The sequence below is a fragment of the Streptopelia decaocto genome (assembly GCF_964273445.1).
Source record: "Streptopelia decaocto genome assembly, chromosome: 4".
Classification (NCBI taxonomy): Eukaryota; Metazoa; Chordata; class Aves; order Columbiformes; family Columbidae; genus Streptopelia; species Streptopelia decaocto.
In genome coordinates this window covers 43,988,542-44,001,486 of record NC_138658.1, presented here as the reverse complement: position 1 = coordinate 44,001,486, position 12,945 = coordinate 43,988,542, and the positions used below count along the sequence as shown (strand labels likewise).

General features: G+C 43.8%; 1 protein-coding gene across 2 annotated transcripts in view; it reads right to left on the bottom strand.

The window, feature by feature from the left end:
* Nucleotides 1–6,891: 6,891 nt before the first annotated feature.
* Nucleotides 6,892–12,945, bottom strand: part of STOX2 (storkhead box 2) — a 74,404-nt gene continuing 68,350 nt past the window's right edge. For both annotated transcript variants that reach the window (XM_082050271.1, XM_082050272.1), the window contains exon 4: nt 6,892–12,572. In XM_082050271.1, the coding sequence (XP_081906397.1) occupies nt 12,377–12,572 (196 nt within the window). In that variant the 3' untranslated portion in view covers nt 6,892–12,376. The remainder of the gene's footprint in view (nt 12,573–12,945) is intronic.

Genomic DNA, 12,945 nt, shown 5'->3' with positions numbered 1-12,945 from the left:
GAATGGTCACCGTACCCCGTGATGGGGAAGTCAAGGGGCTGAGATTGAGGGTGGATTTTCCCGCATCAGCTCCAATGAGAGCCAGGTCTGCTCCAATCCAACAGGCAATCCCTAGCCAGGTTTCACATGCACTGCTTCATCATTCCCAATCAGGTCACGGTCTCCAGCATTCACTGTTCTGAGTCAGTGAAAAAAGTGGTTACTTTTTTCCTATTGAAAACACATAAAATAATTCAGATACAAGTCAAATTATGAAGGATTCATAATTTGCTGTTAGGGTTACTATTAAGGAAGTGTTAGCAGATTTATAAATAGTGCCACGAAAACAAAACATGAATCCCTATCAGCTGGAGCTTGTCATCCCATTTGGAAAAGGATGCCGCAATTTCTCCGTGCTGTTCCTCCCACATTTACCCCTACCCTGCCTCTCCGCACACATCCAGCAGGTGTGAGGTGTCACTGGCACAGCAGCATTTTGTAGAAATTACCTTCCAACAAAGTGCAAGCTGAGGGACTTGTCACATTTTCCTCATCAAACTCTGTTCTTCTGAAGTAATTTGTTGATGTAAGGATTTTTTATCAGAAAAAGCTGCCAACACAGATTGCTATAGATGACTTGTTCGTCTTCTCTCTCCCCTTGTCCATAGGAAAGGTTTGCTTCCACTAATGTTAAGCTTTGGTATACAATAATCCTTCCAGGAAGCTGAGCATGACAACATTGCATTTGAAGCTGCTGATAGCACGGAATAGTGGACAAGGTCTTTACCAGTTTCAACCTCTAAACAAGAATTAAAAAAACTGTAGTGACGAGTCGCTCAGCCTCTCGCCTGTCTCTGTGAAGCTGAGTGTTTAAGCCACTTCTTTCTTGAAAAAATAATCTTATTTTTGTTGGTCCTATTTCCAGCACGGTGTTGATGAAGTATGGGAAATTTTCTATGCAAGAGGAGTTTTCTTTCTGCGTTCACCCCCCCACTGGCCTCGCTGTTTGTCACCAGCGTGAGTAGTGACAGCCCTAACAGTGCCGTCCCAGCCCGCATGTCAAATAATAAAGCAGGTGGGTGGCTTCACCATGGGAAATAGCCTTTCAGATCAGAGCGCCTTTACACTTGGGCACAGGTAGTCTTTGCAGCACAGAGACCCTGTTTGGCCTGACAACTTTCACATAAAAAAGCTCACAAGCTAAGACTGAATAATTTACCTTATAATGAGCTCGGCATCCAGGGCCTCAGCCAGCAAGGAGGGCCCCAGCCAGCCGGTAACAAACCCAGCCCCAAAAAGCAGGTCTTGCCAAAATTCCTGTGAGGGTGGGAAGAAGAAGGCAACCAGAGCAAGACATGAATGCAGCCCAAGGCTGGACTGAGCACAGAACAGCAGCTGTGAGGCAGAGACAGACTCAGCCAATGCTTTTCTCCTGTTTGAAGGGACAGAAATGGGCTAATCTGGAGCTGGCAGTAGGTAACCAAAGAGGAGATACAAGATGAATCTGATATAATCATCTGAAACAGTTCTGCATCCCTCCAGTTCCTTGTGACCACCATGGCTAGAAAGAGAGATGGCACCGAGGGACATTTAAAAGGTTTCATGTACCAGGGTGGTAAATAGAGCCAGAGACAACACTTTCCTGCCTCCAAAAAGGGGCACAAGGAGAAGCAATTGCTCATTGCTTTTCCATCTCCCTCCCTGTTGAGTCTAGAGACTGCTGCCACGTGCAAACATCTGGGATGCATCACGGACCTTCTCCTGCTGGAGAGAGGAGATGGGGTTTTGGACACAAACTAAGCTCGGAGACACTCTGCAGCCTTTGCAAGGGAACAAACAGCAAGTTTTTGCACGTACAATATGAACGGAGGGACAGAACAGAGGTTTTATTCCAAGATCTGTGTGGAAGCCTTGAGGGTGACTAAAACCTTCACGAGCAGAATCCTCCCACGCACACGGGAGGGGAAGGCTGATGGGCTGAGATAAGCAATTATGGCTTGTGTCTTAGGGGGCTGCCTGAGCGGAGGGGAATACTGCCAGGAGGGCCAAGCACCCTGCTGGTTTTGCAAGCTGTGCCCAGTTCCCACCTCAAAGGTGAAGGATGGCAAGTTGTTCTTTAGGCTAGGAGCTAACCAGGAGTAAGGAGGACCATTGAAACTGGGCAGCAGAGAGGAGGACACTCAAGGCAGTGCTGCCAGGTGGGCCCTGCTGGGATTCCTCTCCATCCCTTCCTGCAGGGCTTTTTCCAGGATCCCACTCTGCCTGCAAACGGGGCACCTTGGGGAACCAGCCCCAGCTCTCAGCAGCTGTGCCGGGTCCCAGTTCCTGGCTGGGCATCGCTCAGGGACACCACGTTGTTATGGCACAGCCACAGATACATGCCAGAATATTCCAGAAAATGGCTCTTCATTTTAGGTCTGTACAAACCATGAAGGCAGGCACGTGTAGTTCCCTGCCTCGGCTGGCTTTTGGGACATCAGGATCTTTTGACACCCATGTAACATGAAGATTTCTTTTTTCTTCTGTCTTTAGCTGATATTTTTCTTCTCCAGCTCCAGGTCCCACCAGGGACTCCCCTGCTACTGAAGTACACCCTCATATTCCTCTGCCCTCTTTGAGCTTTCCTCTTTGTCTTAGTGAAATCTCTTGAGTTTTTAAGCCCTGATACTCCAGTTCCCTTGTTCTCCTTCTGGGGAAATGCATACACCCTCTTTCTCCTCCTCTCAAATTGCAGAGGCCGCAATTTGGAAGAAATCTGGCCAGAAGCTGCTGACCTGTCTGGTCACGGAGACCCATGCCAGGGTTGCACCACTGTCTATGTAATCCATGGCACAAGGCAGCAGTTGTGAGACACAGAATTCACACACTACATGTCAGTATAGTCCAAATATTATTTTCTTTTTTTTTTTTTTTTACCAAAAAATAAATGCCAACAGTCTTCCTCTTTAGCTTGACAGGTGGGACTAATTCAGTCACCTTGCTCTCCCATGAGACTGAAGCTGGTGGTCTCGACTGGCTGGACCTGGTGACTAGTTTGCCCTCCTACTAATCCAGTGTCAAAAAGGCAGCTTCCTCCTCAGCAACATCCCAAGTGGTTCATTTTTAGAAAGACAAACAGTTCTGAAATCTGCAATGGTCTAAATATTTTAAGGCAATAGTCTTTTATTAGTTTCTGGTTCAAGGAAAATCCATTTGTCTCCAGGCAAATGTTTTAAATGCAGCAAAAGAGCCTTTCAAACCCGCTGGTCCCTCTGTAAGGCTTCAGTTTTCTGGGTTTGTTTTGTTGTTTGTTTGTTTGTTTTTTTACTTCTATCATAAAAAATAATAGGGTTTCTCTTTTTTTTTTCTCTCTTCTGTACAAGCTGTGATTTGGTGAAACAGTTACCTGCTGTGTAAGAGTGGAGCATGAGAAACACTGTCTCTCCATACTGGGTTATAGGTAATAAAAAAACCGTAACAGGCAAAGGATCTACCTTTAAGGAGGAACAATAAATATATTGGCTGCCTTAGGTCTGACGACTCTTGAGTTTCTTCATCGTGAATGAAAAAATATATCTCTGGGGTCTGCTGGCGACTACTTACAAATAAAACACTGAGGTTGGAAGAGAAAAACGGAGCTGAAGGATGGCAGAGCAAGAATGGTCCCGAGGAGCTTTCTGGGATTCCTCTCCTGCTGTGTGGGCTGTCCATGTCCTTCACCTCCATGGGACAAGGCAGGTGGCCTGAACTCTGATCTGACTGATGCTTCTGCCCAGACCTCAGCTGAGGGCAAGACCTCTGCCTCAACCCAGATTTTGCTGGGAAGATTCAGAAAAGGTGCCTCAGCATGACTTTAAAAGGAAAGAAAAAATATATACTGCATTGTCTAGGTTCAAAAAGAGGGGAAGAAAAAAAAAAAAGTGGCTACTATTTTACTGAGAAGTGCTGCCAGGGCCATGCCTTCAATGAGGGTTACAGCTGGCTCTGTTACAAGCATCTGAAAATCATCAGCAGTTTGTGTCCAGCAGAAGTATGCTAAACTGCAGCAGCTGGATGCTAAATGGGACTTTTTGGCAGGTTCACTTTGGGCCCGAGCCAGAGGCAAGCACTAAACTGGACGGAGACAAGCCTCTCCTCCACGGCCTCCCCATGCTGGGGTGAGCAGCAGCAAGGGGCTGGGGCCCCACAGCTCATCAGTGGGGAAGCAAACACCAGGGGTTTGGGTCAGGGTGACTGGAGTGGGCTGGGGCACCAGCTCCAGCATTCACCCGCTGTAGCCATTACAGCAAATGTCCTTCCCTGCTGTCCCCGTCCCTGCCCATGGCACTGAGGCACACCCAGCCCAAAAGTTTGCACTTCTGAGTCCTCAAGTTTGCAAACTTGATGGCTACTCCTGCCAGTCGCTGCCCAGCGGCAGATGTGTAGTGGTGTGCACATGGTGCAGACCACAGCTACGTGGGTTCCGGGTACATGGGACGGGGATAGTTTGCATTCGAACTCCTTCAATGTGCAAGCTGCCCTGCAAAATTAACTGCCTACATGCTCATTTCCCAAAAACCTGGCTAACAGGACCCAGAAGGATGCTCAGGGATGGGGCCAAGCTGGGTCTGGGAGGAGGGAGGTACTGCCTGTTCATGTTTTGGTGGGTGCAGTGACACAGCAGGCAGGCATGAGAGGGGACATCCCCAAAGCTAAGCTTGGTCTAAGGAGACCAATGGCCCCAGCTTCCATCTACAGGCTGCTCTGAATTGTCCTCTCCGGAAGGTTTGCTCTCCTTCTTAACCACAGAGGTACCCAAAGAGCTTCATAGGCTGAAGTTGGACTTTGAGAATACCCCTGGGTAGGTAGTAGCATACAAACAAACTGTAATTAATTTAAAAGCTGTCACTCGCCAAGGCTTGCTATCTCTACAGTTTCCACGCCAGAGCTGGCTCAAAAGCCACCCCTGGCGGTGCAGGGCGAGCACATCCATGGCCCTTGCACCCGTGGGTGCGGGCAGACCCAGAGGAGCAGCAGTCCTCACGCTAATTTGCAGCTTCCTGACAGACCGACCCCCTTTAGCACTTACTAGACAACCAGTCCAATTTTACCAGCGACAAGCAGAGGGACAAAAGGAGAGATGCAAAGAACTCAAACCAAAAGGCTCCCAGTTTTCCTAAGAAAGACAGAAAGATGGTACATAACTATTTTAGTGTATGCACAGACATGTACATGCTGGTAGATTTATTTACTGTGTTTGCTTACTTTCAAACAGCTGGCAGCATAGGGTTAGGTTCTCTGTACTCAGACACTCTAGGATTGGGATGACATTTGGAGAGGAGAGGGTGAGAAAAGGGGCAGAGGACATCTCATGTCAAGTAATGTGTGGAAAAAAAGCCCAACCTGAAGGAGAATAAATGTCAAAAAGGAGCAGAAGAGGAGTTCTGAGCAATGGTAAATAAGATAAAACGGAAAAATTTGTTACATAAAATAAGTTGGAGGGAAAAAAATAGACCTCGAAAGAAACAGCTGAGGGGCTGATGGAAAAAGGGAAAGTCTGGAGAGGACAACTTTCAAAAATGTTATCTTACAGATGTAAGATATCTGTAGATACAGAGGGATGGAAATTTGCTGTTTTGACTCGGTGCTCTCAGCAGAAAGGCGTGATCCAAGACCAAGAGAATAAGCAGTTCGTCAGCCAAGCAGTGGCCCTAGACATCTTAAGTACGTTATAGGCCATGTTTTACCAAAAAGATGTCACTTGCTTAAGACCTTCAATGTACCTGGCAGCAGAGTAAGTATAAAGAGAGTTCAAACCAAGATCCTAACCAAGTTTTAACATGCAAGGTGTGATGGGCTTGGACATGAGCAATTTCTTTCTAGGTAACGACCAGCCCCACCTATCACCTAAAATATGAGCCCACCATCAGGACTGAAACAGAAACAAAGCTCCGTGTGAGGGAGAGACAGTGCTTGTAAATCCCAGCAATGCTGAAAACGCCTTGAAAGTCCGATTCTGACCACCACCCAAAGTTGGCTCTGCCTGTGCAAGGTCAGTGCTAGCGTAACGCCCTAACCAAACTTGGGCTTTTTTTCCTCCCTGTAATTCAAAATCCACAGTTTCAAGTAGATGAAGTACAAAGGGAGGAGAGGGATGGATGGGGAACCAGCGAAGACTACAAATAACATATTAGTGCCACTAGCAGATGACAAGCCAAGGTGCTCATGACAACACCTGCTGCCAAGAGGTGCTGCTTTGCTTTTTATCTTGTAAATACTCATAGCCGGCCTTGGCATCAGCAGTTCTCAAGGCAAAACTCTGGAAAAGTGCTTGGAGACTAAACCTCCTCAAAACCTTCTTCCAGGTGGTGGTAGAAGGCAGGAAAATTGTACCTGCATGTTACATTGTCCACTTGGGCCTTTCTAATCAGCAGCTGTCACAGTGTGGAAAAGAGACTGAATAATTTTTTGATGTGAAAAAAAAAACCCTGTCCCTGCTAGAGCCATTTCTCTTGGCTGTGTGCTCCAGGTCCTCCTTCGCCTCATGAGGATGGAGAGGAGAGGAAAAGAGGGACCTGCCACCTATCGCCCTTGGCATCAGGGAGCACTAAGGGACTTGGCGCTCCCTGGAGCTGGGGTGCATCTCGGCAGGGCACCCACACACTCGGTGGGGATCACGCTCCCTCTGCACCCATCGCCTCTATGGCCAACCCAACCTGGGGTGTTTCAAAATCAGCCAATTTCCTCCCGTGTGCTCTCTCACCGGAGCAGCTCACAGACCTCTCACGAAGCACACATGAGCTCAGCGAGCTGTGACAACCCTTGGCTTTCCGAGCTCCCTGGTTTGTTGTGCAAGGTTTCCTAAGCGAGGGAGGGAAACGGCATGTTAAATGCAAATGTCAAGCACTTTCTCTAAAAAGCACCGATGGGGGCAAAGAATCCACTTAAAACATATAACCAAATGTTATTTAATATCTTAAAAAGTAACACAATCCAAAATGGATATTTCACACAACACTACATAAACAACATGAACACAATATTACCATATGGAGGGACTTTCAAATATAGACTTACAAAAATCCCTGTCCTTTTTTTTTTTTCCTTTAAATTATTATACTAAGCATGACAAGTAATCATCATTTACAATATGGTACACTGACACAATAAAAACCATGTTACAAATGTGCTGTTATAAATCAGTAACGTTAGGGAAGACATTTCATGAACTGTAATTATTTCATATGAAATACTATACAATATAAACAGAACATCCATCTTGGATGACCTTTACAGCAACCAGAGACCAAGTAATTTTTTAATTTTTTTTTTTTTTCAGTGCAAACACATTTATACAAGGCAGTCTTGGCTGCAAAACTCCCTTCTAACATACAGTAAGTCCCACTTGCATTTAGTAACTCATTTAAACCTAATGCAACAGCCACATTCAGTCACTCACAGAAAATTACCTGCAGTATTATGATCCCTTTAAACTTAAGTCTCCTCCACATACAAAAGTAACATTTGTGCCAATTACTCCAAGGGCCCTTTCAGACTTTTGGGTGGGTATCCTTTGGGTGGCTCTAAGGGCTGTGTGACAGGAGGGCCCTGCAAACCGCCCTTGCGAGGTGGGGAACACGTGGCAGCTGCCGCAGCATTGCCGGGCTGCCCGTGCCGAGCCGGCTGCGTGCCGCTGGCCTCCTGCTCCGGATTTAGGGTCTGGGGGCCGGGGGGAGGAACACGGAAACCCTCAGCTCAGAACTGAGCTTCAATGGAGTTAACGACCCGTTCCCATCTCCGTCAGATCCGCGGGAGATCCGGGGAGTTCTGCGGGTTTATACCCGACACCGACGTTTAGCACGCCGCGATAAAAGAAGCGTGATGGTCCCGTTTTCTTCTAGCACCAGCTTGGCTTTCGGTGGGGCCACTGCATGCTTCACATGCAGTAACGATGCACTTTACTTATGCTGGGGGGAACATTTCAGATATATTTTTCTTTTAAAAAGGATTTAGTAAAAAATAGAACTTTTCTCTCTAATACTGTACAGTTTTCTTCAGAAGAGCAAAGAGAATTGTAAACTGTGGGTGTGACACCAGATTCGGAGTGCTATTTGCTTCCTCAGCACAACGATTTGAACAATCGTGTTGGGTAAAGCTCTGCAAAATGTATTTGAAAAACAAATTTTGAGTTAAAATAACTGTTCTTAAAACCACTGCTGGCAGTACTCATATGACTGAAAACTTGGTTGGTTTTGGCACTGCTGATTCTAGAGTCTCTGCAGGACCGCAAAGCAGTTTCTCTTTTACTTAAACCGAATGCATCAAAAGAATAACATCAGAGTATAAACATGAAACACTTTGGTTAACTATTACACTTATTCCAATGACTTTATGAAAAAAAACTGGTTAATAAATTAGCCTGCAGAGTCTCAGCCTTTGTTTTTTCTGATGTGCCTGGACACAAAGCGGGTCCGTGGACTCTGCCCACCCGAGAGGTTCCCCAGGCCCCGCTGGTACCAAGCGCTTCAAGGCCCTCGGGCCAAAAGGCGTGATTTAAGTGCAAAGTGTTATCTGTGTTTATGATGGCCTCTGAATGCCGGGTTTGCTTGTTCTCTCTTCTAAAAACCATTACTGCTGGCAAGCACTTAGGCCATGGTTTTCATTAAAATATTTGTTTTCCAATACATTTTACTTTTTAAAGTTGAGTGAACATCGTTTTGCGTATTACGGACGTTTTAGAGTGGTGCAAGGAGTAAAATGGCTAATGATTTCTTCTAATTTTTAACTGAAAAACTTAGAACGGCAAAATTAGCTCAACTGATGATTGTATATTAATTTGCATCAGGATAATGCTACTAGGTTTGCTGAAAGAGGTGTTCATACATCAGGATTTGTATATAAATGTGATCTGCTTAGGTTCAACTGCCACTTTCTTCCTTTGGTTTTTGGAAAAATCTTTCTTTCTTTCTTCTCTCTTGAAAGGTGGCTTGTTGCAGCTGGCGACTTTTCAAAAGCCAGCTTCATTTTTCTTGGAAACTCGCCCACGTTCTTTGAACAATAGGCACATACCTGGAGTAGGGACCCTCATACCGCTCCCAGCGAAGTCAATTAAAGGCTGTTGGTAATTTCTATAGGAGCAAGCGTTTCAGATGCACACGGTCTAGAGAACAGAGTGTGTATCGTTATAGGAAGAGCTGATTTAACACCCTTGCCAGTTCAGAAAAACTATGACCTGGTACGTTGACAAAGGCAGAACAGGGCCCAAAGTATATAAAAAGGCTGCCAAGAAAATACCCAGAGTGTCTTCTGCTAAACTCCAAACTGTCAATCACGTTTCACAGACTGTACAGGTTCCTAATTTGCTAAACTACAAATACATTTTCAAGTTCTACCAGGCAGAAATTTTAGCAGTAACTGGGGAGAGGATGGAAGGTTTCAGTCTCCCTTTCACTTTCATCCCAATTATGCAGCCTTGTCAAGGTCTTTAAGTGACTCATCTGAAAGCCAGATTTTCAATATTGTAGAAGGACATTGTGGCAATGGAAACATGATGACTTCATACGCAAGCATTGACACACAAGAGAACGCCATGACCTAATGCTTCAAAGTTTTTAACCTTGCTTTGTACAATACACTTTTCATGTTGCTGCATTTCATCAAATTCATGGAGGTAGTTATATGTGTAAAAAAAATTACCATAAAAGTAACATGTTGTATTATAATAATACATATTAAGTGTGCAAAATGCCGACAGATTTGTGTTGACCCTTTACAGTTGAACACAACACAGATTCAACCTAATCTAACTCTGTAAACCTTTAAATTGATACATTAGAAGAATGACAGATAAGCAACCATGTAATACAAGGCTATGATTTCATCAAAGGATTAGGGTGACATAAAGCACTCAAGCTCCACTCTCGTGGTTTTGTTACCAGAACCTCAAGATGGAATTTCCTCATATTCCATTTTTGATTTTAAAAGGAAAAAAATATTCAAGATTAGAACGTTTCTATTTGAAACTTCTGTTTACATTCCATATTCCAAGAGTCACATTAATATTGGTACAATGCCATGTCAACATTAATATGACATTTACGTTGTCTGCTGGTCTCTGGGAACTTCAGGAAGTAACATACTATACAGTTTATAGGTATGTACTATCTTATTTTGTTGGAATTATGTCTTCTGTACAACCAGCTGCCTGCATAAATTCTGATTAGTTTATGACAAACAAATATTTCCCCCAAAGGTGAAAGTTGTTCTTGCTATTCACATTTTAATACTCCTGTTAGTACTTCAGATCATTACTGTAATTTTTTTTTATCGTTCCGACATTTTTATTTACTGAATTGATACACACTACTGATGTCAGAGCTCATCTCAGAAACAACATCACAGTCAGCCACTGCATAGTATATGACAATTCCCCACAAAAACTCTGACTCTACAGTTCGCATGGAATAAATATGGCTGGAGTTACATACTAAATAATAAGATGCATCATCATGCAAAGCATTATATGGTAATTAGAGCACATCTTGGAAGGTATGATAAGGCAGAAGGCTAAAGGCCAAGTGACTTTGATAACCAACCAAAAGCACAATAATTTCCTTTACGTGCACTGAAAGGTCTTATTGCTCCTATGAAATGGAAATTATACACCAAAACCAAGGAAAACAGACCTGTGCATTGACTGGGTGTTCTCGACAGAACTAGAAACCGACTGTGTCCAGAGTTAGAAAGCTGTTTTAGAAGTAAATGAACTATATCCAACTGTGCAACATAAGGCTGCATCTTCAGTAAAGACTTCTGATGACAACAGAGAACACGAGAGAAGCTCAAATGACTTTGTGTACAGAGTAATACACGTCACCGGCACCGGATGAAAACACTGTTTTTTAATAGGTACAGTTGGCTTTCATACCTGTGTACCACAAGAGCTAGACAATGTAAACGTCCCTTTCCTATGCAACAATTTGGGCAGTTGAACATGTTAGTAACTTTGTCATTATTTCACCAAATTGTCTGCTCTGATAAAAAACAGAGTTAAATTTGAAATCAGTTTGTTGCACTACTAGGTTGCATGAGTAACAGAGCAGAATGTGACCCTATACCTAAAAATTACTCTTGGAGTTTAACTATCCCTAGAAGTTACTCTGCAGTAAGTAGCAGGGTACTAATTTGGAGTAACAGTTTAGGGGAGAGAAATTAGGATATACCATACCTAGAGAATTCAGATTTCTACTGCCAACCATGTGGACACATTTAATTTCTAGAAACCAGACATGTCCATAAAATGCTAAATTGCAAATAACATCCACTGAATAAAAAGGCCAGAAGTTTATAATTCTCTAAATTTTGTTCTCTGATAATCACTACAATGTACGCTATTTTTAATAGCCTAATTTAGGCACTCTATTTAATAAGCTACATAAAATAGATTTTCGTCCTTCCACTAGAAAGAAATCAATTCTTCAGGCCATACTTGTCATTTATATCATAAAGAATATTTTTGTTCCAAGAAATTAGTTACTCTGATTCCTACACTAATGGCAAGTTGCAATACCAGAAGTGACACAAGAATTAGAATATCTTTTTTAAATACTTGATTTATACTGAAGACATTTGTTACATTTTGTGTCACTCCACGTTGTGGCTCCATGACAATTATTACTTTCCCTTCCCTTCCCATTCCCCCCTCTACACAAAGGCCCACCTCCTCATTTGTGACTATGGAAGGTCAAGCAGCAAGTCTCAGTAAGTAAGCATCTCTCAATACTTCTGAAACACAAAAGGAGAAGCCACCTCCATTCCAACCCTCCATGCTTAAAACAAAACAAACCCCAAACCTCTTTTTACTCGCTTCAAACAGGTATTTGCAAAATTGTGTCACAAAAATGCACAGTGAAAATGACTGATTAGTATTAATAATTCACAGATAGAGCTGAGGTCATCACTTGTCATGTTTGGCATCGTTTTTCCTCATGGTCATCCTGGCTGGTTACTTTCAGCAGTGGCTCAGTTTTTAAAGTAAAAAACGATCAACTCTACAGCAGAGTTTAGCCTCTGACCGGGGGCATCACACATCTGTGGCATTTTTTTAAATGAAGTTGGCAACTGCATGGACATTGAAAATGCAGATTACACTTACAGTGTCTAGACTTCCATATATGTGCTCAGTTACAATTAAGTGAAGCAAAAAGTGTACATATTATCCCTACTGCTATTCTGTTGCTACAGAGCCGCAAATGTGAAAAGCAATACCTTGAAATAAAGATTTCTTTGTTGGCCCTAGTCTACATAGCAGCACAGTTTAAGTAAACACTAAAACTGTGGTTGAGATGCTTTTATTTTTCCCCAAAGATGTAAACATCAGTCCCAGTGTCGTAAACTTTACTGTATATGATGAGACAGGAGATCTGAGGCAGGACGACTCTCAGACGCTAGTGACAGAAGCTTGCAGGCAGTTAGCAGGTTTCTGCAGTTTCTCAGCTTCGCTTGTCGGCGGGTCTGCAGTGGCTCGGAAGTTGAACGTTGGGCCTGCGCCGCCGTGCGCGGGGCTCAGAGCAGGGTTCTGACGTCTGTTGCTTTCAACAATACTTGAAGTGTTGGATGCCAGGCTCTCACGAGTACTAGAACGGAAAAGAAATATATATACGCACTCATATATGACATGCCTATATATCTACTGACCAGACAGGAAAGGAGAATAGAGTGTTTTATAATAGGCTTCCTGTGTTTGTATGTAATGTCACATCAATGAACCACCTCATTCTGACAGTACGCATATGCTGCTCCAAAGCGGGTTCCAGAGGCACTGAGCAGTCATTGCACTGTAAAGCAGGTACGGCCCTAAGCAGAGCTGAAACTTCACGCAAACTGTAAGCTGAACCAGTATCAAGCATCTGGATTTTTCACCCAAGGAAACAGCTTCCATCTCGCACGTGGAACACGTTATTTTCTTTCCTGACTGGTGCTTTTTTGCACAAAGTAACTCCATCAAAT